This window comes from Episyrphus balteatus, chromosome 2, assembly GCF_945859705.1.
Source record: "Episyrphus balteatus chromosome 2, idEpiBalt1.1, whole genome shotgun sequence".
Taxonomy (NCBI): domain Eukaryota; kingdom Metazoa; phylum Arthropoda; class Insecta; order Diptera; family Syrphidae; genus Episyrphus; species Episyrphus balteatus.
The window spans coordinates 70,734,266-70,759,622 of record NC_079135.1 but is presented as its reverse complement, the minus strand read 5'-3'; the positions used below and the strand labels follow the sequence as shown (position 1 = coordinate 70,759,622).

The 25,357-nt window shown below is 33.0% G+C and overlaps 1 protein-coding gene across 1 annotated transcript; it reads left to right on the top strand.

The window, feature by feature from the left end:
- Positions 1 to 1,618: 1,618 nt before the first annotated feature.
- LOC129912165 (polyhomeotic-proximal chromatin protein) lies at positions 1,619 to 22,416 on the top strand. Its single transcript, XM_055990299.1, has 7 exons — positions 1,619 to 2,428; positions 12,416 to 12,537; positions 12,614 to 14,014; positions 14,097 to 14,457; positions 14,524 to 16,127; positions 21,048 to 21,338; positions 21,410 to 22,416. The coding sequence occupies exons 1-7, from the start codon at positions 2,391 to 2,393 to the stop codon at positions 22,018 to 22,020; spliced, it is 4,428 nt and encodes a 1,475-aa protein (XP_055846274.1). The 5' UTR covers positions 1,619 to 2,390; the 3' UTR covers positions 22,021 to 22,416.
- Positions 22,417 to 25,357: the final 2,941 nt, after the last annotated feature.

The window sequence follows — 25,357 nt, the reverse complement described above, 5'->3', positions numbered from 1 at the left end:
CACGTTTTAGGGAAAAATAGAGTGAATTCGAACACACACAAATCTCACTTTATGTAGATAATGTACCTTTTAACTACATGCCCTTGAGTTTGAGCCAATTACCTAAAATGTAAATTTTGACATCGACGCATTAAAATATTGGTGTTTCCAGACTGACAGTGCTTACGTCATCCCTTAATTATTCTGACAGGTGCATTGTACACATCAGTCTTCAACCACCAAAATGTTCGAGTGTTGAAAAACGTAAATAATAATAGATAATAAGCCCACCTACCTAATAACCACACTTCTCCCCCCTTGAATATTTAAACTGCCATCACACTAAAAGGGAAGTCCAACAGTACCTACCATTTACCAAAAATTAAAGAAACAAAAAATGTCGTCCATGGTATGAAATTGACTAATAAGAGGTCATTTCCGCTGTTCATTAATACCATGCTTCCCGAACTTCCCTCTTATTTTATAAAAAAAAAAAAAAAAAAAAACAACAACTGGCAACTCATACAATAACTTTGTATCTATATTCCCTTGATTTTCTATCATCATTGCCTTTACCGACTAAAAAGATCTTATCCCCTTTATTTCATTATAGAAACAACATACAACAACTTTTTTTGTATCCCCCTTCGTGTACACTTCATTTTTCTTTTTTATCATCCACACATCTATTGACTCGGATGGTCATAAATTTTGTTTCTTTTTTTCCTTTCATTTTACTTTTTTTTTTTTTGTTAAAAACCAGATTTTGTTGTCGCATTCCAACTGAAGTGAAGCAGAGGTAATTTATTATATTCATTTCGTTTGTGTTCGCTCATTGTAAAAGGCCATATTATAAAAGAGATAAGAGAAGAACACCACACACACACACACACCCAAACAAAAGAATATACGCTACAACAACAAAAACTACGAACAAAAAAAATAAAAATAGAAAAGGAAAAAACATTCATGTTTAAATCATTTCAGCACATGCGTCAAGAGGAGAGAGAACGAATGAGAGATTGTTGAATTCAATCTCCATAAACACACGCACGCAATAACTACCTGGGTTAAAAGATATCACACCAATACATATATATTTACTTTATCAGACAACTCTGGTCAGCTCAGCAGCAGTAAGAGCAGAAGGGAAAAAGAAAAAAGAAACAAAACACAACATGGCGGGGATAATGAATGCCTGCTGCCTGCTATATATATAGATGTTGCTATAGTTTAAATAATTCAAAGGGACGTTTGCGGAGATTAAAAAGAAGGAGATTTTTGTTGGAATGGTGGTGGTTTTTTTGTTCTTTGTTCTCGGTATGCGTGTGTAATGAATGTATGTATGCCTGTGCCTTTTAGAAAAAGAATCCCCCAGGGCTTGGGTTTTCGAATCCGACGCCGCCGTTGACTGCCAGATGTGTTTTTTGTCATAAATTTCCCATTAAAATTGTTGTTGGTAGCAAGAAACATGGCTAAATCCAGGCAGGCAGAAATTTTTATTCCATGCCATTGTCGTAATTGTGTAAGAGAAAGTGAGACAAAGAAACAAAAAGAGTGTAGTTGTTGTACGTTTCTCACATGCAGTCGCAGGGTAATAATTATAAAGATGGTGTGAATTTTGTACACCACTGTTGTTCGGCGGCTGTAAAAACGAGTTTACACACTTCAATTCGTTCGAACCAGCCGAAGCAAAGCAGAACCAGTGTGCTTTTGCTTGGGCTCCTTTTGTCGTCTCCTTCAGTCTGACAAAAATTGTAGGAGAGTTTGGTTGTGCTTATAAAAAGGATAGTAGAGAGCAGCTCGTTCGGACATTGCTAAGAATTGTATTATGGATATGTGTGTGTATGTGCGCGCCTTAGAAAAAAGGAATTTAAGAAGTTGAAAAAAAAAAGAAGAGACATTGTCCGCCGTCGCCAGAGTGCATCTTCTTTCTTCTCTTCCCCCTCTAAATAAGAAACGAGCAAAATATCCCCCTTCTATATCTTGGAAGTAGACAAAATAACTTGTCTCGACACAAAAGGAAAATTGTAAAAATGCATAATTTTGATGAAAATTATTCGCGAAAATGGACGAAAAGTGAACCGAAGTGACATAATCTTGACACATTAAACAAAGGTGCCGTTTTTTTTTTGTTTGAAAAGAAAAAGAAAAATTGCATTTGTCCCTTTTTTTTGTTTCTAACTTGTAACGAGAAATTACCCAAAAAAAAAAAAAAGAATTTCCAAAAGAAGAGAAAAAAAAACCTCCCACTCTACCTAACATACACAAGAAAAAAAAATTTTGTTTAATGATTTATGACTTGAGATCTGATGTGTGTCGTGGTCGTTGTTGTTTTCTTATTCGTTATTTTGTTTTGCACTGCATTCTTGTGTTAATGTATAATTTTAGTTTGTTAATTATTTTCTTTAATGATGGATCGTCGTGCCTATAAATTCATTTCGAAAAGGTATTTCTTTTGATTTTTTTTTTTTGCTTTAGTTTCTTTAATTTTATTTTCTTTCATTTTGCCTCTTCTCTTTGCTTTACCTTTTTTTCATTATCTCTTTTTACCTTCTCGCTTTTGTTTCTATACTTTAAAGTTCTTCATTTCACAGTATGTATGTTTGTATGTATGCAGTATTTTTTTGTTGTTGTTGCTTTATTAATGTGTGTAAACTAAAAAAGAGTGTTATTCTTTTTGCTCATACGTTTTGTGCTACCTTCTTGCTTCTCAAAAAAAATCGAAACAACCGGTTATTGTCGTGAAAAGAAGAAGCATAGAGACGATAAAAATAATTGAAATGGGGGAGAACACAAAAACTGAAATAAATGTTCGGGAGGGCAAAACTAAACAAAAAAAAAAATACAGAAAAAAAACTTGAACCACAAGCGAAACAAAAGGGAGACATGATTTTTTTTTTGTATGCTTGATTTCCTTCTCTGTTTCTCTGCCATGCATGACATTTGTTCTTTCAGTTTCATATCTCGTCCACTAACACAAAAACAAAAAATGAATACAAGAAAAAAAAAATACAGTCCCAGTCGGTCGGTTGGGTTTTTCGTTTCATTTTTGTGTCGTGATCTTCATCTTTTATTGTTTGTGAGAAAAAAAATAATCAATATCTTGCATCTCGTTTTCGGCCATTTAAAAAATGGATGTTTGTTGAAATGGCGCAATTTTCAATGTGCGGCGCTGTCAGAGAGTGTCAGGCTGTCGCTGTTGTGCCTTTTTTTCCCCCTCGTCGTCGTTATTGTCAGCCCCCGCTGTGCGACATTTTCGTTTTTCAAATATAATTTTTGTTCCCTTTGAATTTCAGTAAAAAACAGAAAATAAAAAGAAGTTAGACATCAATATCATCCAGCTTTCGCGCAACATCATGGATACTTTTCAACTTTGAGTTTCATCTTTCTTTTTTATTTTTTTTTTCTGTTTCTTTTGCTTTGCGTTTGCCATTGCTGTCGACAAAGACGACGACGACGACGTTTTTTTTTAGATACACCGCCATATTTTATTAGCGCCTGTGATTGAGAACTTGAATCGGTTCGGTTGTTTCGGAGGAAAGTAGTGTAAATGTGGGAAAGAAAATTATTATTATGCAAAGTGTCTGTCTCTAATCAATGGTGTTTGTGTGAGGTTGTGTGCTGATCTCTCTCCCTCTGGTAAAAGAGAAACTAATATTATGCTTTTTTTTTTAAGTTTTTGTCATTATCATATGTAGTATTTATTCTTGTTTCTTGTCACTTTTTCGTTGCGTATGCGTGTGATGGGGTATTTTTTTTTCTTTTATCGAAATCATTTTTGATTAGTGCTCTTATCGGCCAAGATGTAGGCAAATTATAATTATGTGTGTATTTTACTTTTAATTGCATGGCGGGGAATCAGTTTGAAAGGGATAGAACTAATGTGATTAATTTTGTATTTGCTTCTTGCAAAGGTACATATCAACCAAAATATACACACCAACACAATATATTTTGTTAATTTATTAGAAAGAAGGGGTGTGTGTGAAATATCAATTTTCTTGCCAATTTGAACCAGTAGACTTGGCGGGTGGAGAAGTTGGCATTTTTTTTTTGTGTTGAGAGTTGTTATAGAGCGCAGTGGGACTAATTTTAAATTTATGCCACAAAATTTAAATTATTCCTTCATTCTACTTTTTTTTTTGTTGTATACATTTGGTGATTAATGAGTTTGTGAAATGGAAACAAAAAAAAAAATGTCCCAAGCAGCGTTTGTATGTTGTTGTAGTGTGTATAGATGTAGGTATACCTACCTTCATCCTTTTATAAAATGTTTTTGTTTGGTTTTTTTTCCTTGGCATTTTTAAATTAAAATTAAAGTAGGTAGGTAGGTTTGTTACCAAGGTATGTATCCTTGAATTTTGAGTCTTTAAAGTGAGATTTAGAAAAATATGGGTTCTTGGCGGGTTCTTGCTAATATTTAGGAAAGTCCATTGAATCAATAACATTGGATGTTTTGTTTTGCACTTCATGGTCAAGATTCTAACATTTCCGTGAAATAATCTGGACAAAAAATACCTACTTTTAGAGTAAAGGTCACTCAGACATTTTTATTTGAATCTTATTCAATTTTCCGTCGCTTTAAAAGTGAAGTATGGATGTGTACATGGTATAAAAAGAGAAGGTATGATCATTAGAAAAAACTCAGTATCGAGAACTGTCAAAACTTATGGCTACTTAAGGTTTTGACAGCCCAGCCCATTGAAATTGTTGTTGTAAACAAATTTGTCTTGGAAGTTGTTGTTGCTTTTGACTTTGCCAAATGCCAAACGTCAAAACCTTATTACCCCATTTTGTAAGATGGCGGCTCTAATGATCATACCTTGTCTTTTTATACCATGGGATGTGTATACCTTCCTAGCTACATTCATATATTTTTTTTTCTTTAAGACGTATTGAAATTCAGCCAGTCTGTTGGATCCTTTTTGTATGCTCAGTGAAACCTGTTCCTTATGTTGAACTTGTGCATTTAATTGACAGGGAGTTTGAGAACATATTTTGGATCTAACTGCCTGTTTTTGTTTACTTTTTCAATCGGATTTTTGTGTTCACATGGTTAAATAGGCAACATACCTTCTTCGATTTGGTTTTGTACAAATATTGTATCTTTCGAATAAGTACCTACAAGTCTATCACTTGTATAGTTCTTTAAAGAAACATCGACATTAGTTTGGAGTCAGAAAATACGGTGGAAGTGACGAACCACTGGTTCCACAATTCATTTATTTTTATGTTTATTTATTTGATATTTTTGTTATGTATGAAACAATGATTGTAGAACCAAGCTGATAAAAACTTTAAAATATGATTTTAAACTAACAAGATAATCTTTTTTTTTATAAGTGTATTTTAAAAATATCCGCAGGAAAAAAATCTTTATTTAAATATTTGGATTAGAAAAGGCTCGATTTCTGAGCTTGCCCGAGGTGCTTTAAGGGCTAGGAACTGCGTAGGGTGTAGGCTGTTAAAAACATTTTTTCAAAAGATATTAATTGAGATCACATGCGGAGCCGTAGTGTGAAGCAGTAAAGTGGGAGAGTTGTGACCCCATCCGAGATCATGACTATCGTCGATAATGGAGAAGAAGAAGATTAATTGAGATCACCTGTGAATTTAAGAATTTGGAGTAATTACCTATCCTATCTGCCTTGAAAACAATATGTTTTGAATAATTTCAAGTAATTTGGAGCACAAAGGACACAGGCTTAATTTCACAAAATTAGATTTGCTTAAAACTATTGAAACAACATCAAAAACAAATACATACATATGTATGTACAGTAGCGAGCAAAAAAAATGCAAACGAAAGAGGTTTAAAGAGTTTTCAACAAGAACTAAGTTACCAAATTTGGCATATTGAAACTGTTTTATTTTCATTAAACAGAATCAATTTGTGGAATATTTTACTCCAAAACCATTATTTGGTCAAAAGTCTACCTAAATATGCGTCTTTAGACGAGCAAAAAAATGTAAATGTTTTTATTGTTTGCATTTTTTTTGCTCGCTACTGTATGTATTAAGAGATCTGGAGCTTATACCATCATAGTAGTGAAAAGAACAGAAAATATGTTTACGAATTAGACACACTTCACTCTCTCAAAAATAATCTTAATAGTTTGTAAAGTCGGCCTTTACTTGACTTCATATTTTTTTAAGTATAATTGCTAACAATTTAAAATTTTGGTACCTTATCGGAGACCGATTACCTACCCATAAGATTTTTTTTTAAGGGCCAATTTTTCAATAGTCAGTTAAACAGTCAGTAAGTACTTATTCCTAAGGATAGAGAAAAAATCAATTTTTCACCAGGCAGATATAGCTTATTCCTAAGAATAAAACTATCTGCTTCTTTCAGAGACGAATAAAAATTATTCTAGGGAATAATCTCAACAAAAATATTGTGTCAGTTGTCAAAGCTGTTTTGAAACAATCATGAATAAAAATGACGTTTAATTTTAAATATTTTTGAATTTGACAATTTTTTTTTGTTATTCTGTAGAAAAAATTATTTTTAATTGAAAAATTCAATGTTTTTATCTGTTTGTTTATGAGCCTAATAACTTTATTCATCGAACAGTTAACTGACTGTTTATTAGAAGATTGAAAAATTGGCTCTAAGAGTAAAAACATTTAAACTGTGAAAACATTGATTACTAGAATTAAACTTAGAAACCGTCTTCAACGCAAGGTTTCTTATTCAGTTGTATTGTTATTACTTTGAATATCCTGTATTAAAACATTCGTATAATGTTTCATAAGTCAAACTTTCTATTTCTAAAGAGACCTTTTCTCTTATAAAGAATGGTGTACGTAAAGGAACTAACATATTTGAACAACAAAGTCGAGTTTTTTTTTTCACATTCAGGTTTTTTTAACGCCACTGAAAAGGATTTCTCTTCCAGGTAATTGTATATGGTATGTACCTATTTGTTGACCAAATAAGTAGGCAAGAAAAAACAATTGACATAGGTCAAGAAGTTTTATTTAAAAAAAATTAAGTCTAAAGAAATAAAGAGATAAACAAGTAATTTTAAATATGAGGTGTTCGCTTCAGAGTTATAATGGATCAACTCTACTTCTCTACAAGTTGGATGTTTTAAGGTTTTAAAAATCAAGTACATATGTATTTTGTTTTATCTGAAATAGACTGAAAGAAATATAAATTCAGGAGAAATGGAGTTATTGCTCAGTGAAACATTTTTTTTAATGTTTCTTTTAGCTCCTGAGAAAAAGCTTATCAAATTTATGTACATATATGGCACAAATTACGAATGGACCTGATCCATTCTGAACGCCTCATAATGTAGGTTTGAGTAGTATAGAATACCTCAGAAATAATGTAGGAAATCCAATGATTTCTTGTTGCAAATCAATATTGTCTTGTCAAATGATTCATTTTTACTATGACTGTTTAGTGAAGAAAACCTAGAACAGCAAAAATACGTGAAAACTGTTAGAACAAAAAAAAAAAAAAAAAGAAAAAATCAGAAAAGTACAACTTTTATAGGTTTTATAGGTTTGACTATTGCCTTTTAATTTTGAAATTTTAATCAAAAAAAATTGTTTAATGATTTTTCATTCAAATAAATTAAAATGAATTGCAAAGCATTCAAATAAATTAAAATAAATTAGCATACATATTTGTTCACATTTTAAATTTTGTGTTCATATTTTTAATGGCGTTTTTAATTTCAATTCGGAATTGTTCTTCGATTCGGAATCCCAATTGAACAGTTTTTTTTTTATTCCGAAGAATTTGAAGTTTAAAAGTGTGAGTGATTCTGCTTCTGATTCTGTTTTTAAAACCAGAAGAGAAATTCTCTTTTTTTCAGAATCAGCCTAATTGAACGCATTCAGATTGCTTTTTTGCTTCCAGATTGCCAATTAAAAACGCCAAAAGATTCTAAAAAAGTTCCAATTTTATTTTAATTCATTTTATCGTATTGTTGTTTGAATAAAACAAAACAGCCTAACACTTCTAACACATTTGGCTCTATCCCAAAAGTAGGAGCAGAAAAACTTGAACAAATCTATGCTGGACAACTTCATGGAACACAAAATGACAGATTGTAGAAAAGTGTGGGGCTAAGTTATCTTTCACGTAACACACAAACCTATACTTTTTTTTATCTTTTCTGTGCGGATCAGATTCATTGAACAGAAATTATTCTTAACTACATGTGAGTAATTTTTCCATATGAAAAAAAACATGTCAAAAATTAAAAAAAAAAACAAATGTTCACGTAAATGTCAAATACTGCGCTGTTTGTGAAAGTGCGTTTTCCAATAAGTGTAAATCTCGATAAAAATCGAGATCTGGAAAATTTGATCTCAGATCAATAAGAATTTATGTCTTTTATGTCGATTTCCATTTAAAACAGGGATTCTTGTATCAAATCCATTGATCTCTTGTGGCAAATAGATGTTGCCAATTGATTTGTTTTAATACGTGACTGTATAAGAGCAATTTTTCTATGTAAAAAAAAAAATAATCAAAAATTAAAAAAAATCACATAAATGTCAAATGTGAAGTGCGTGTGGAAATATGTAGGTGTAAATCTCGTTAAAAATCGAGATCTGTGAAATTTGATCTCAGATCAAAACTAAATCATCTCTTTTGGCAAATAGAATTTGAGATACCAGTATTTCCCGGTATTTTTTGACAGAAGATCAAATTAGATTTTGATTGATTATTTTTGATCTTCTGTGATGCGTTCTTTTATTCGACAATGTTAACTATTGTTAACAATAGTTAACTTTTATCGTTCCTAAATGAGATAAAAGTTACAAAGTGTAACATCGTGACGTCACAACATCGTTCCTAAATCCAGTGTTGAAATGTCAAATAGTTACATTTTGTTACTTTTTTCAACTCAGCTCCTGGACTTGAGTTTCAATGTTAATCTGTCAAACACAACTAAATGGGGAAGAGAGGGGATGATGTGAGAAGAGAATTTCTTGTTTGTTTCCGTATTTGAAATTATTGAATGCATATTTTTGTTTCAATTTGCTTAGAATTCAATTAAAAAGAATTATTTCAGTACGAAATTAATTTTTTCTTGTTTATTCATTCATAAAATTAATCTCAAAAACTTTTCTTTTGACAGATCAACAAAATGTAACATTTAGTCGTTCCTAAATCAAAGTTGACATTTTGTAACAAAATCTAACAAAAACAAATACAACGATTTTTTTGACATAACAACAATAGTTAACATTGTTCAATAAAAGAACGAACCACTGTAGTATCGCCATTTTTTTTTTCATTAAGCTGAAAGCAGATTCTTTTTACTATGTGCTTATTTATTGTGTGTTGCATTTCGTTCGAAACGGTTAAAATTTCCATGAATATAGGTATTTGCGAATCCAAATCAATGAATGAATAAAATCGATCTGAATGTAGATACCACATATTGCATACACAGCTAAGAAGTAAAATCTCTGTTCAAATACAATGGAATGTATGTAGGTGAAATATCTTAAGTTGAAGTGATTCTTTGGTTATTGTATTTTTTTGCTTCCTATAAATAAGGTGTTTATTTCATGTTTTATGACAACTTTGACAATTACAGAATCCAATTCACAACAGTTTCGAATCTCGTTGCATCAAATTGCCCAAAAACAAGCATTTCTAAAAATTACAGTCATTATTGCTTCAGTAGTTAGGTATATAGCTCTATAAACTAAGCTTGGTTAAAAAGATGTTAAAAATAGTTAGAGGCTGACCAACTTACTCACAAAAGCTTGGAAGGTACGTATGGCCCAGTTTTAGTGAATCTGTAGTCATCATATCCACCTAACCTAACAGATACCCAAATGATTTTCGAATAAAAGGGTATATTCTTGCCTATACTACCAACTTTACATATAAAAGAGCAAACTACATACTTTGCATGGTTTAAGCAAGGTTTTCTTGAAAAGACAACTAATTTCATGCCACATCAGGTGAATTTTATGTTTAGTACTAAATTATTTTAACATATGTACATAATTACTTAACTAAACCACTGCTCTACTTAACACAGTAGGTACCTATTTAAAATTAAGAAACTATCTTTCCTACTACTCAGAACTACATGGTAATATTGTTGTTGTGGCGGAACATTGTAGGTTCGCTTTCCTATCATTAATCAGAAATTAATTGAATACCCAACTTGAAACTTTCCATAAATAGACAGTTAAATTTTCCATTTTCTGGTTCTCACCAGTCACCACTAAAACTATTAAAAAGGATTTTTTGGATTTTAGCGAACAAACTTGCATTCAGTCGGTATTTAAATTGACTAATCATACAAATTAAAAAATTTTGTTTTTTTTTTTTTTTCAAATGGCGACTTTAAATTTAAGTCTTTCGATTGCAATCAATGCATTGCATTCATTTGAGCTATTTTTAGTCACTTGTTGTTTGTTTTTTTTTTTATTTCAATTCCAAAAACTCATTTTGTTTTACTTAATTAGATCTCAATTAAGCTTAAAATAGACCCGAAGTAAAAGGTATAAGCATTAAAGCAATTATAAGAGGAAATAGACTGTGGTGGTATCTATTGTAAAAATATTAAAAACTCCGACGGCATTTATCGAAATTGGTCGTGGCTTGTACAACTTTTTTTTTTACTGTTTTTGAAACAGTTTTTTCTGCTATATAATGTTTTTCTGAACACACCATCTCCACTAGCGATAAATCTATATCAATTTCAGAAAAAACAAAGGGATAATTTACAAGATTACCTAGGTTGTTCGCTATTGCGTTGGAGACTGTGGTGGATTTATGGCTAGTGGATGCGGCGTGTAATCATGAAAAAAATAATTACCCGAGTTTTCTAGCCCTCCATAATGCGAAAATTACAATATTAAGACAGCATATTAATCGTATGTACCTAATAAGTTTATCTAACCATTATTCTTCTATCCAACGCAAATGCATTTGTCAAGATATTTATTGAACTTAATTTTCATATTTTTTTTGTATACAAAATAAAAGTTTTAACATTTTGCATCCTCTGATTAAGATTTGAACACGATTTGACTCATTGGTATAATATAGTAGGCTAGTATAGTGGACTTAATCATTGTGCAATAACGATAACTCCAACTCAGAAGTTTTCCAATGAAAGATTTGTTTTAACTTTTAAGACATTTTTCAAAGAAGTAGGGATACTCTTCTAATAAATACATATTTTTTCAGTTAATTTGTTTTCATTGTTTTGTGTTTTCAATTTCAATAAAAATCTTTTTAACTCCACACTGTAGTTAAGTCGGGACTATATCGATTTATGGGAGTTAAAAAAACACATGATAACTATTCCATTTAGAGCCGATTTTTCAATCTTCTAATAAACAGTCATTTAACTGTTCAACGAATAAATTTATTAGGCTCATAAACAATCGGATAACAACATTGAATTTTTCAATCAAGAATAATTTATTCTACAGAGTAACAAAAAAAAAATTGTCAAATTCAAAAATATTCAAAACTAAACGTCATTTATATTTATAATTGTTTTTGTTTTCTTGTGCTTCTCTGTATTTTTTGTCAAAATTATTTCAAAGCAGCTTTGACAATTGACACAGTATTTTTATTGAAATAATTCCTTAGAATAATTTTTATTCGTCTCTGAAAGAAGCAGATAGTTTTATTCATAGGAATAAGCTATATCTGCCTGTTGAAAAAATGATTTTTTCTCTATCAGGGGAATAAGTACTAACTGACTGTTTAACTGACTATTGAAAAATTGGCCCTTAAAATAATATGGTTAAATTTAACTTAATTCAATATTTATTTTATGCTTTCCAACTTGTCCTAAGTTAGAAACTCTAAATATTGATGAAAGTTAAAGGACATCATACCTACATAGAATTTGAATTATATTATATTACAGCCTCCCGTTTTTGACAAATTATAGGTAGTTTTTATTGTTTTGTTCCAGTTCCAGTTTCAGTTTTGAATTTAATATTTTAAATGGAAACAGAATTGAACATAAAAAAATCCATTTTGGTCCTTGCCTCGATTTGTTAATAAAAAGTTTCTTTAAATGATAACTGAATAAAAGTGCTACTTTTAATTTTTATATTTTATCAAATTAGAAATCAAAATGCTTTTGTTTTATCTTTTGCATAAAAGAACTTAATGCAGCTCATAATCATTATTACTTTACTGCTAAAATTATTAAATTTTACTATCCAACATTCCATTCCTCACTTATGGCTTGAATTAGATCCACAGAAGTTGTGCACCAAAGTGTAGTTTGTTCAATGAAATGCTGAACGTCTTGTTCTAAAGGCTTTGAAGACAAAAATCAAATCAATCAAAAATATCACTATGTAATTCCTTTTTTTTAACTTCCTCACTTGCCCATAGTTTCCCTTATCTAACAAAAAAAAAAACTCAAAACGAATAGCTTATTAATTTTTTTTTTATTTTCTTTTTTTTCAGAACGGACATTGAGACAGAACCGACAACAACAAATGCGTATTTACCTTCACAGCCACTTAAAGATAACTCAAATATACGTATCATAAAAATTGTCAATTCAGAGACAACTCATTCATCAGTAGGTAAATAATTACAATAACAAATATCGATCTAAACTCTCAGGATAATAATGATTAACTTATTTTTGTATTTAAATAGAAAACTCATTAGGAGAAATAAAAACCCAACAACAACAAGACCAACAAACTCAACAACAACAACAGCAACAACCACAACAATCGACACTACAACAAAAGACACCAGAAAGACCTCTTAAGTGTCTGGAAACATTGGCTCAAAAAGCTGGTATAACATTTGACGAAAAATACGATTTAGCTCCAACCACATCCCACCAACAACAACCACAACAACAAACACAACAGCAACAACAACAGCAACAACAGCAACAACAACATCAACAACAACATCAACAACACCTTCATCAACAACATCATCATCATCAACAAACAATCATAACTATGGAAAAATCACAAAGTCCAGCCCAAGTACCGGGACAATCTACAGTACCCCTACAAATATCACCCGAGCAATTGCAACAACTACAACAGCTCCAACTACAACATGCCTCATCATTTATCCAAGTCAAACAGGAATTTCCCACCCACAATAATGCCGAGTTAAAACATCAAATGATGGAACAGGCCAGTCAGGGTCAAATGCAACAAATGCAAGTTATAGAGGGATCCCCAAGTAGCCCTCACCAGCCTCCATCCTCCATGGCAAATCAACAACATTCTACCACCATAAGTACAATGTCCCCAATGCAACTATCAGCTGGCCAAGTATCTGACTGGTCCCATGGACGCACTGTTCAGCTGATGCAACCATCGTTGTCGAATTCAGGCATTTTCCAGCAACTATATCCTCCTCAAGTACTAATGTCGGGTAGCTTAATACATTCGGGTTTAGGTCAACAGCCTATTCAATTGATTGCAGCAAGCAAACCCTTCCAAGGTGGAGGTCCTCAGATGATTACTGCCACCGCTCAGAATAAGCAAATGCTGGGCGGCAATGCTGGTTTCAGTGGAACCTATACAATGCCAGCGAGTCAATCGCCTCAGACATTGCTCTTTAGTCCTGTGAATGTCATTAGCTCACAGCCACAACAGCAACAACAAAATATATTACAAACAATGAGCGCACAGGGCAATAAGCAACAGCAACAAGATGGTCAGAAGAATCTGCAACAGAAAGTAGTTCAGAAAGTGACAACGACAAATTCTGTACAAGGAGGACAGGGAATGGCTGGACAAGGCAATGGAAATCAACAGACTTCTCAACAATGTGTTCAAGTATCGCAGCCAATGTCGACGACACAGATTATTGGTCCACTACATCATGCTGGAGGTCAACAGATGCAAATAGCTGCTCCATGGATGCAAAGTATGCCGCCCTACACATGGAGCAATGGTCTTCAACAACAAGCTCTATTGACACAAAATCCGATTATAATACGGGGCACTCAGCCGGATGGCACACAGGGAATGTTTATTCAGCAACCTGCAACGCACCAGACAATTCAAACACAACAACCCAATCGTAAGTTGAAATAAACGACCCTAAACCCAAAATCTCCTAAAGTTCTTTTGTAACCATTTTCTAACTTTTTTCGATTTTACAGAAACCCTTACTCTGCAATGCAATGTTACCCAAACACCAAACAAACCCAAACAACAGCAACAAGCAACTCAAAGTCAACAACAACAGCAGCAACAACAACAACAGCATCAGCAACAAGTGCAACGGGGTCAACAAATCCTTCCACAAAATGGTCCACAAATACGACCAGCTAGTTCGGTGTCCACACAAACAGCACAAAATCAAAACCTAATCAAGCAGAAAATACGAAACAAACAACAGCCAGTTCGACCAGCATTGCCGGCAATGAAAACAGAAGTTGGCGCCCAGAATAAAACCACTGGCATGCATCAATTAGCTCCGCAACAGACAATGCATCAAGTTGTAACCTCAGCGGGTAATAAGTAAGTTTAAATGTTTGACAAATTTTTAAAGAAATGTAAAACTAATGTTTTTTGAAATTATTTCAGAATGGTTGTGATGAGCGGTACGCCAATAACAATACAAAATGGACAAACTTTGGCCCAAGCTGCACAACAACAAGCTGCCCAGCAGCAAGTTGATAAACAGCAGCAGTTGCAATTGCAACAAATCAAGCAACAACAACAGCAGCAACAGCAACAACAGCAGCAACAGCAACAAGCCCTGCTTCAACAACAATTAATAATGCAACAGAATTCCAATCAACAATTGCTTCAACAACAAATTGCCCAACAAATTCAACTGCAGCAACAACAGCAACAGCAGCAACAAGTGCAATCGGGTCAACAGCAAATTCAACTACAAGTATCACAGCCATATATCACACAGCAGCAACAACAGCAACAAATTCAAAACCAGTTAATACAGCAACAACATCAGCAACAGTTGCAGCAGCAGCAACAACAACAACGAGAACAACATTCGGCGGGAATAATTCATCAAATTGTGGTTCAGCAATCTCCAAATGCTCAACAACAACAACAGCAGCAGCAACAACAGCAGCAGCAGCAACAACAACAGCAGCAACAACAACAACAGCAACAACAAGTTCAAGCTGCTCAACAGCATCAGCAAGTACAAGCTGCTCAACAGCATCAGCAATCTCAACAAGTTGCCCATCAACAACAACAACAAGCACAGCAACAACAACAACAGCAGCAAGCACAGCAGCAGGCTCAGCAACAACAGGCCCAACAACAACAGGCTCAGCAACAGCAGCAGCTAGCACAACAACAAGCGCATCAACAAGCTCAACAACAAGCCCAACAACAAGCCCAGCAGCAAGCCCAACAGCAAGCCCAGCAACAAGCCCAGCAACAAGCCCAACAACAAGCCCAGCAACAGGCCCAGCAGCAAGCCCAACAACAAGCCCAACAACAGCAACAACAACAACAACATCATGCAAACATCCAGCAACAAATAACAGCAGTACCATTCTCAGTGTCATCATCAACTTCAAACAATGTCCAACACGTTACATACCAATCAAAAACAACATCCTTGCCATCAACAGCAGTTGTCACGATATCAACCCAAGCCGGCCCAGTCGTCTCCAGCACTGTGGGCTTAGCTCAGACATCACCAATGTCCGTGAGTGCAATGCCAACATCGCTTCAACCGGGCATGGCAGTTACCAGTATGCCATCGCCATCACAACAAAATATTCCCACTTCACCATCACAGAATCCAATTCTTGCAATGGCATCTATGAATCCGAGCATAATGCCATCTAATGTTGCCGGAGGAGCGGCTGCTCTTTTATCGCCCCTACCACCCAATACACCCACAAAACAATCACAGCCAAGTGGAGAAGCAAAGACACCACAACACCAAACTAATGGTAGTGCACCATCAACACCAAGCATATCGCAATCAAATGCCACCCTTATAGATGCTGCAACACAATTGGGTACACCACAAAGTAGTAGTGCAAGTGAAAGCAAAGAAGCTGTTAAAGATGAAAATTTGAAAACACCTGCAACTGAAGGCACAGTTGCAGAATCGTCAGAACCAGTTAATGGTGAGTCTGTACCAATGGACACAACACCATCAATACAACCGGGAGAAATGACACCTACTAAAGGATCTTCAGGTAAGAATATGGCTATTATTCAATTAAGTTTTGATTTTACACTAGAAAACATACAAAATTTTTCCAGAACATGAAGATTATCTAGTCTTGCCCAATAATTTTAAATATGAATATTTTTTCGTTCTGAATTTTTTGATCTTCACTGAATGAACTTTATTCTCATAAACAAATGGTTTCGATTAGTTTTTGGTTTGGTTCAGTTTAGTGTTTTTTTTTCTTACTCCCAGTCCACTGCTGGTTTACACCGTTTTTATATAGTCAAAACTGCGCATAACTAAAGGCCTTAACTTCATTTTTCATACTTCTCAGTTAAAGAGGGAAACACTAAGGGCCATTTTGTTCACTCGAAGTTGACCATAACTTGAGGATTTTTATCTTCAACTTCCGTATTTGCTTTTGTTGAACGATAGTGAACAAAATGACCATAAATCAATTTGAAAAATAAATTAATATTTTGATTTTTCTGACTTATTTGAAGGCCTAGTCTAAACAAATAAATGAGAATAAAAAACAGACAATGCCATAACTCCAAACATACAAAAAATCAAAATCGAAAATTTTGTAGTTAGGGCCCTTACGAGATTATGGGCACATTAGTCGTCTTGACCAAGGGCTTCAAAATAAGCAATAGGTTGGTTGGAGAATTTTCAAGAAAAGAAAACATTTGATTTTGTACAGCAAGTATCTAGTCTTCCAGTTAAGGAGTTTCATTTTAAAAAGGGGTTTCGTATCATTTGTATTTATTGTCGATTTATGCGGCTTTGAAGTCTCGATTTGGTTATTCACAGGATTGTTCTGGCCGGCCAAAATACACTCCGGTACGGGAATAAAAGTGTGTTGCAGTGTTGCACAATGATTTTAGAAGCTTTTGTTAGAAAATTAAGTGGCAAGAAAACTTGATATGATATTTACTATACAGGTCAATTGAATGTTGAAAATGTTAAAGTTTTTAATAAGAACTTTTAATTTATTGTTGGTACTATTATCAAGGGCGTGCAACGCTGGTTATTTCCGCAATTCATTTTCCAATTTTCTCATTCTTTTCATTTTGGTACCTTAAGTCGTCATTAGTGATCACTGAATGAAATCTCATTTTCGTTTTGTATTTCCTGTTAAATTGCTTTCAAATTCCCAGTCAATCCAAACGTTTCATAGATTTTACTACGTGACACGGTTGAAAAGTGTTTGATGTCATTTTTACATTGACCGAATAGTTGGCTTTGTTATCTTAGGGCCAAGTCGACTACTCAACAAGTTGGATGTTTAAAGTCTTTATAAATTCAGTGTTTGTTTACATCTTAAATAAAATGGTAAAACTAAACTCGGGGAATTTATTGCTATTGGTCTGTAAAACATTAAAAACAAATTTCTTTATTTTCTAAAAAAGAGCTTCTCAAAGTAGTGTACAATGAACAAATTTCAAATGGACATATTCCATTATAATTCTGAACGTCTTATATGCAAAATCCCTTTTTGCAACAGCATCGAGCCTTCTCTCATTATCTTTAAGTCGCTAAACTCTATATAGTGGATTGTTCAAATTTGAAGCGCAACTGTCAAAGACTGATAAATACTATAGTTGCGAATCAGGCGGATGGTACTTATCTTTTATTCATGATTATATTTACAGATGATTTTTGTATGTGCTGCTTCCTATTCAGAGAGCTTGAAAAGTTCTATTTGTAACACATCAGTTCTGCTATGGTTGTTTTATTTTATGCTCGTAAATAGTACCTACTAAGATTTCCCAACCAAATCCTTAACCAATAAGCTTTTTCAGCTCTGGCTATCTACCTTCAGTTAGCAACCTGAAGCAACCTGATATGGTTCTCCACTTTTTTTTTTATTGGAAGACAAATCTTCTTTTGTTATATTGTATATCTGTGGATACACTGGTTGACTTGTCGTGTTGGTGCGTCGTTGTTCATAGCTTCACGTGTTACACCCATTACCTGACTACAAGTAATCTGTTAATGTCGTTTAAGAGAGAGCTATTACTGCTTAAAGCTTTTTTAACCCGAAGGAACTGTTATTGTCAAGAGTGTTTCTTCATTGGATCTTGCTTGCGAAGTAAAACAAAACTATGTCTCATTTTAATTAGATGGTGATGATGTTTTCCTCTCATTAATAATAATATAGTTTTTCTTTCATGACTTTCCAAGCATTTTTGGTAGCATCACCTCGAAATTTTTGAGAATCGTCTTTTGCAATTTTACATTCAAATGAGATTTTGGAAATTTATCTTCCAAAAAACATTCTTAATGTCCTTTTCATGCTGACATAAATAAGTACCCCGCAGCGCAATGATTAGTGCGAGTCACGCTAGAGATCTGGGGGGTCATTCCGTATCTCGATTATCGTCAGACGTTAACGTTTGGACGATAGAGTTGCTTCACGTAAAATTGAAAACGTCAATCGTTTTAACGATCACGTTTTCGCTTTAATTTTTTTGCTTCACAGAAGACGAAAATCGTCTAAACGTACACGCCAAAACGTTCACGTTTGAACGATAGCTAAATAGCTCACGTTTTCCATACGTTTATACCTTTTTTTATTTTTTTAAGGCTGTGCTGTGACCAAATCCAATATTAGATTCGTGTTTTTTGTACTAATAAATACAAGAACATCAAATGATGGTTAATTTTTGGAGTTGCTCTAAAAAAAATTTAAATGACGAGTTTGTCCTAACAAACGCAATGATTACATGTGCATAAATAAAACATATAAAATAATTGTTTTTGCAAGAAAGACAAAAAATTAAAACAAATATTTATTTTGCGATTTGCGAAACACAAAAAATTAAAACAAATATTTATTTTGCGATTAATATTTCAATTTATACCAAAACCCACCACCAAAAAAAAATGACAGGACAAAAAAAACAACACAGAACACAAATAACAAAACAACAACGCATCTTCTTCCTCTTATTCTTAATGACAGACAGAGTCAGTATGACATTTAAAGCAGTTTGAGAATTTCTGAAAGCTCTCAAACTGCACGAAGAAATAAACGTAGACGAAACGTATTTCGCTGAGTTACGTGAAGCAAATTGTGGACGTTCACGTCCACGATAAACGTTTTGACGATAAACGTTTTGAAAATTACGGAATGACCCCCCTGAGTTTGAATCCCAATCTGCACCAACAAAACATTTTTTACAAAGCCTCCAAAAGTATCATGGTCATGAAAAAGTGCATCTCAGCGGTAAATTGTAGGTCCCTTTCCAGTTTTGCAAATAAAATTTCGAGGTTAAAATACGCATTTAGTGCTAAAACAACATATCTTTTCTGCCAATTTTGAAATTGAGTGTTAAAACACCTTAAGTACTTTATATTAATTTGTTTTTTTACATTCAACGCTGGAAAAACGAAGTAAGTAAACTGTTGTTTCTTACAGTTTTTCTATGATTTAGTGTCAGTCAGTTGTTCGCGGTGATTCGAATGGAATTGCATCTTTCAAAATGTTCTTGTTAATAAATTAAATTGGTACCAAATGAAAAAAACTATATCTTAGGAAAAAGTTTTACCATGAATTTTTCTCTGCATTTGGATTAAGAATGTAAGATATTGCAATATTAGTATTGGTAATGTATCTTGCAATGTGTGAAGGACATATTGAATTTAATTTTTATTTTGAATATAAAATATATGATGCTCTGTTATTTTCCCTGAGCCATTAACTTCGACATTTTTTTCTAGAGTTTTCAAGCTATTAATACCAGCAAAGAATTGAAAATGCAAACTAAAAAAAAATTCGTAAATCTTGTCTTAAAGGCTTCTAGTTTGGGTTCTATTGGTTTGATATTCAAAATCAAGGTCTTTAAACTCAGGGAAAATTACAAACCATCATATTTTTCACTTCAAATAAACATTAAAATTCAATGAGACAATCAATAAAAAGTGTTAAATGCAAAAATGCATTTTATACTATTTTGAAGTACCTACGTCACAAGGATAAAACTTTTGCACAAGACTTAACTACCTCAAAAAATAACAAATTCATTGCTGGCTGTGGAACGTCCACTTTCGCCTATTTGTTTAATGTTCTTGTTTTTTAATGTGTGTATTAATAAAATTGCTGAATTATGATGGTCTTTTATTCATTTCCATTAAATTTTCTAATACTTTGGATGTAAAATGAGTGTCAAAACAACATTATTTCCAAGTAATTAAGTGGTTTTTACTCCCAACAAAACGTTGGGTGTCAAAACAACATATACAAAATATTTATTTTTTGTTAAATCTTCTTTGATAAAGTAATTTTTTAGAACTTTTAGTTAGTTTCAACTCCCAACAAGGCCTCTAAACCGAATTTAAAGCTAAAATTGTCAATGCGACCGCGCCGTCAAAAATACAGTTTTTTGTCTCTCCTGAAAAAAAATAAAAATGTTACTTATGTTGTTTTAACAATCACCGATTCAAATAATGGTTGAGAATTTTTAGTTTCAAAGGCTAACCCCTTTCATCATAGGTGTCATGTCACAAATTAATTAAATTATTAATTTTTTATCGATTTTAATTTTATTTTCTTCTATATTTTTGAAAGTTCCAAGATGGGAAGTGAATCCATGCTATTCATTCTTGCACCTCAATTAAAACTTGACATAGTACGCCTGTTTGAAGTACCTCAACGCATGCCCTATTTTTGTTGTTTTGTTTGTTGACATAAGGTTTTGTTTTTTTCTGAAATTTGTATTTCCTCTTTTGGAGACTGGGATGTTGTCAAATGGTGTGATTTGATTCGATTTTCCGATCTCGTCTTTCAATGACACCCTGAAAGCTTTAATTTCTGTTTTATTCTTCCTCTCCCAACTAGTGAAACTTGACCCACCACCGTACTTAAAATACAAATACAAAAAAAAAATCCCCCATGAAAAAATTAAAAAATATTAATTCTCCATTTATTTTTCAATTTTAGGTATTAAGTCTCCAATAAACAACGAAAAGAAACAAGACTCTGAAACACCTAAATCTCAGCCAACAACACCAGATGAGACTATTTTAAATACAAAATCTACTCCAGTTAATACACCGAAGGCAGCTGCAGGAGCAACCACAATTAAAGCAGAAAAAGATCTACCTAAAGCCATGATTAAACCGAATGTTCTAACGCATGTCATCGAAGGTTTCATTATCCAGGAAGCGAACGAACCATTTGCAGTTACACGTCAACGCTACTCAGACAAGGATCAATCAGATGAACCTCCAAGTAAGTTATTTTTGCTAATTCTATTTAATAAGAATGTTTACTAAATTGTTTGTATTTTCTTCTTCTTGCAGAAAAGAAACAAGCCTTGGAGGAATCTATCAATCAATCTTCCAACGGTCTTCCAGCAGATATGATCGAATGCGAAACATGCGGCAAGGCTGAACACAAATCCAAGCTGAAAAAGAAGCGTTTCTGTTCGCCAAATTGTGCTCGACAGAGAAAATCATCGCTAAGCGAACAGAATTCCGAAGTAGCTTCAATGCCAGCCTTGGCCAGTCCGAACCCAGAATTGAATAGCACGGTTAAAATTGGTTTAGAATGTGCACCTAGCTCTGAGAAACCACAACCAATGGATACTACGCCAATGAGTTTCCCAACTGCAAACAATGTACAACAAGTTACTCAAACAATTGCCGCCCTGGAAGCAGCTGCGGCCGAGGAACCACCACAAATGGTGAATTGGACAGTGTCCGATGTTTGTGAATTTATTAAGAGTCTGCCTGGCTGCAGTGACTATGTTGATGACTTTGAACAACAAGAAATCGATGGTCAAGCTCTACTACTGCTAAAAGAAAATCATTTGGTGAATGCAATGGGCATGAAACTGGGACCGGCACTGAAGATTGTCGCCAAAGTAGAGTCCATGAAGGAAACAACTGGTGCCGATAAGGAACAGCAATAAACTCTGCCGTCCTATGAGGATGTGTTTTTGTAAATAAGAAGAAGCAAATGTTGTTGTGTAGTTTTATTGTTTTTATATATTATTTATTCTAATGCTAAATAATTATTATTAATATTATTATTATAACCGGGATGTAAATATTATAATTGCTCAAGAGATAGAGAGAAATGTTAGTTTCGTTTCAATATATTTTTATTTTTAAGTCAAAAACAAAACAAAAAAAAAAACAAAATTTTTCTATTTATGATTGATTCAGCGATAGTTATTTTCTTAAGCAAATTCTATATTTAATTTAGTTTATAAATGCAATGCATTTAAAAGGAAAAAAAAGTATCATTAGGTATATTATGGTATAATTTCGTAGTTTTTGTAAGACAAATGTAAATTTACGAAATTAAGAAAACAAGTAATACGATTATAATTATTATTATGTCGTTCAATATTATTATGTATTAAATTTACAATGATAATTTTGTTTAAGATCTTAAATAAAAAGAGATAAAGCCATTGGCTTGATATAATATAATTAAATTTGTTTTTTTTTCTTTGGTTTAAAGGAACTTCTATTATACGTGTTAACATTTTCTATGTTCTGATGGTTTTTTTTATTGTCTTTGACTTCTAAATTTAATTTCAAACTGTATACAGGCAACAATATCGACCACTCCAAAGTTACGGATATCATAAATGCAGGACGGCAGCAGTGCTGCAAAATAGAATTGATATTATTGTTATAACTTATAATTACGACTGAATTTTGACTTATTTAGTTAGTACTCGTTCTTAGAAACAAAGACAAATAGTTCTACTTAGTTCGATGCATTTTTCGACAGACATTCCTTGGCTGAATAAATGGAAGTTCTATTTTGCAGAACTGCTGCAGTTAAGCTTGTTAATCTCTTTGTTTGAAGAAGCTATCTTTTTTTCTTGAAACGTGGTGAGGTTCATTATAAAGTTGGTGTCCTAGAAGTTTCACTCAACCCCAGTATTAAAAAATTAGGAAAAAATCATAGATTTCTTGCACTAAAAAAATCGAAATTCAAATTTCTGAATATGGAATTTTTTTAAGTTTTTTTTTTTTATATTGACAGCACGTAACTTGACACAATCGAGTATCGGCAGCATATAATTTTGTTCATTTGAAGCTCAATTCAATTTCACGGTAGTATGCCGACTGGGTGTCGCGACATGTCGGCGTAAAAGTTAACTGCTTCTTCGCTGTCCATTGAAATTCGGCTCTAGTGAGGTAATCCGTCGGAGCGGAAATTCTCCGATTTCATACGAAATATGCTTCGATATGTGTTTCCGACAGGTAAAAACTGTCCGATTCGGATGAAATCGGAAAAAATCCGCTCTGACAGATTACCTCGCTAGGGCGGATTATGTGCTCATCCAGTATACCCAAAGCGCAAAGGTAACTAGGTTCAGGATGTCGTTGTTGGGCTGTCATTCTTCTCATCAGCTGATTGGGATGACTGGCGATCGGCCCTATCGAGGTATCCGTCAGAGCGAAAAATTATGCGATTTCATACGAATCGTGCATCGAAATGTGCTTCCGATGGGCAAAAACTCTCCTATTCGTATGAAATCGGTCAAACTTCCGCTCCGACGGTACGGATACCTCGATAAGGCCGTATATTTCCTACAAGTATCTTTGCCGATTGCAGTAGATACTTGTCCAGTGGTATGATTGATCCTAGATTGATCCAAAATAGCTGCTGCTCGATTGAACAAAGTTACGTGCTGGCACCCCAGATATCAAACACAATTACAAAAACAGATTTCTTCTTCCATTTGCAAGCAAAAATCTAAAAATTTAGAAAAAAATCTCCAAAGCAAATGGAAAACGACATTAGATTCTGAAGATTCAGGGGCATTTCGGTAAGTTCAAATCATGAAACTTTTTCATACCACCCATTCCGATTGTGTATGTTTGAGAGAAAAGCATGTTTTATATTTGTGTCAGCTAAGGAGAAAACAACTTGTTTATATTTCACTTAATACGAAAATAAATTTTAAAGCATAGCAATTGCGTATCGATTTGTTTTGTGAAAATTCAATACATATGTTTTTTTATTAGAAGTAATTTTTCATTACAAGAAGTTGAATGTGCGACGTGTTAGTGAGTTAAAAAGTATGCCTTTTTACTTGTCGGGTTCCAGTTCGAAAAAGCAAGACAAAATGACAACAAAAATAAACAATTTGGATCATCAATCTGAACAGAATCCGCCAAAAAAGATGATTGCAGATTTCAAGAAAAATGCCAGTTAAAAAAGCTAACATGTTTGAAAAGAAGCTTTCATATCCATTAATCAGCAGCAAGTAGATAAGGTGAGTATTTTAAATTTATTCACTTAAAAGCCGTTACATAAACACATAATACATTAACATTAAAAAAAATTTCCTTAATAAAAAAAAAATAAGAAATACGGTTTTCTACAAAAGAAGACAAAAAATCCGTTCTACGATGAATAGTAGCTAAAAAATCTTAAGTATAAAAGAAGATACGTTAATAATATTTTGTAAAACTAGTCTACCGTTGCTTATTGAGTTTTGCATAATTGCAAAAATTCTGTTTGCCGAAAAGAAAATTAATGATTAAAGTATCTATACTGCGAACTTCTTATATTTTGGTCATAACTCTTCTTGAAAAAATTTGATCGGCCTATTAGCAAAAAACTTGCTTATTTCTCACTTTTGACTAGTACATAGAGAATTTCGGAGTAAGATTAATTCTTCAATATGATGGTTACAATAACGATTGTGAGCTCATTTTATAGATAATTACACTGCCCAGCACACAAAAATTTTCCAGACCGTTGTTTATCATTTCTTACTAAATTTAGGGTGCTGATTCCAAAAATAACATTAGTTTTTTTTCTAGCAGCTCTAGTTTTTAAATTATTCAGACATGAAAAGGCATAGAAATTCGTACAATTTTTTTTTGTTAAATTTGTTTTTATTTAAAAAAATTTTGTATTTTTATTTTACTTACTGAACCGAAGTACATTACAATTGAAACAAATTTTTTCAACAAAACTTTAAGAAAGCTTGTAATAAGAAAATCTAAAAAAAAGTAGAGTACGAAATCACCCGCAAAATGTAAAAATGAAAATATCTAAAAAACTAGAGCTCCTAGAAAGCAACCAATGTGATTTTTGCATTAGGTTCAACAAAAAAATTTCTGGAAAATGTTAACAAACAGTTAAAATAAGCATAACTTTGAAATTAGTACGAAATTACGCCCAAAATGTGGAAAACTTAAATATTCAAAAAAATAGAGGTCCTACAAAAAATGAATGTGATTTTTAGGTTTACTGACCCTTTACTGACATTA

Coding starts and splice junctions, on each gene's coding strand:
- LOC129912165 (XM_055990299.1), top strand. CDS start 2,391: ATGATGGATCGTCGTGCCTATAAATTCATTTCGAAAAG. Junction 14,015..14,096: donor TCAAACACAACAACCCAATC/GTAAGTTGAAAT, acceptor TCGATTTTACAG/AAACCCTTACTCTGCAATGC. Junction 21,339..21,409: donor TCAATCAGATGAACCTCCAA/GTAAGTTATTTT, acceptor TTCTTCTTGCAG/AAAAGAAACAAGCCTTGGAG.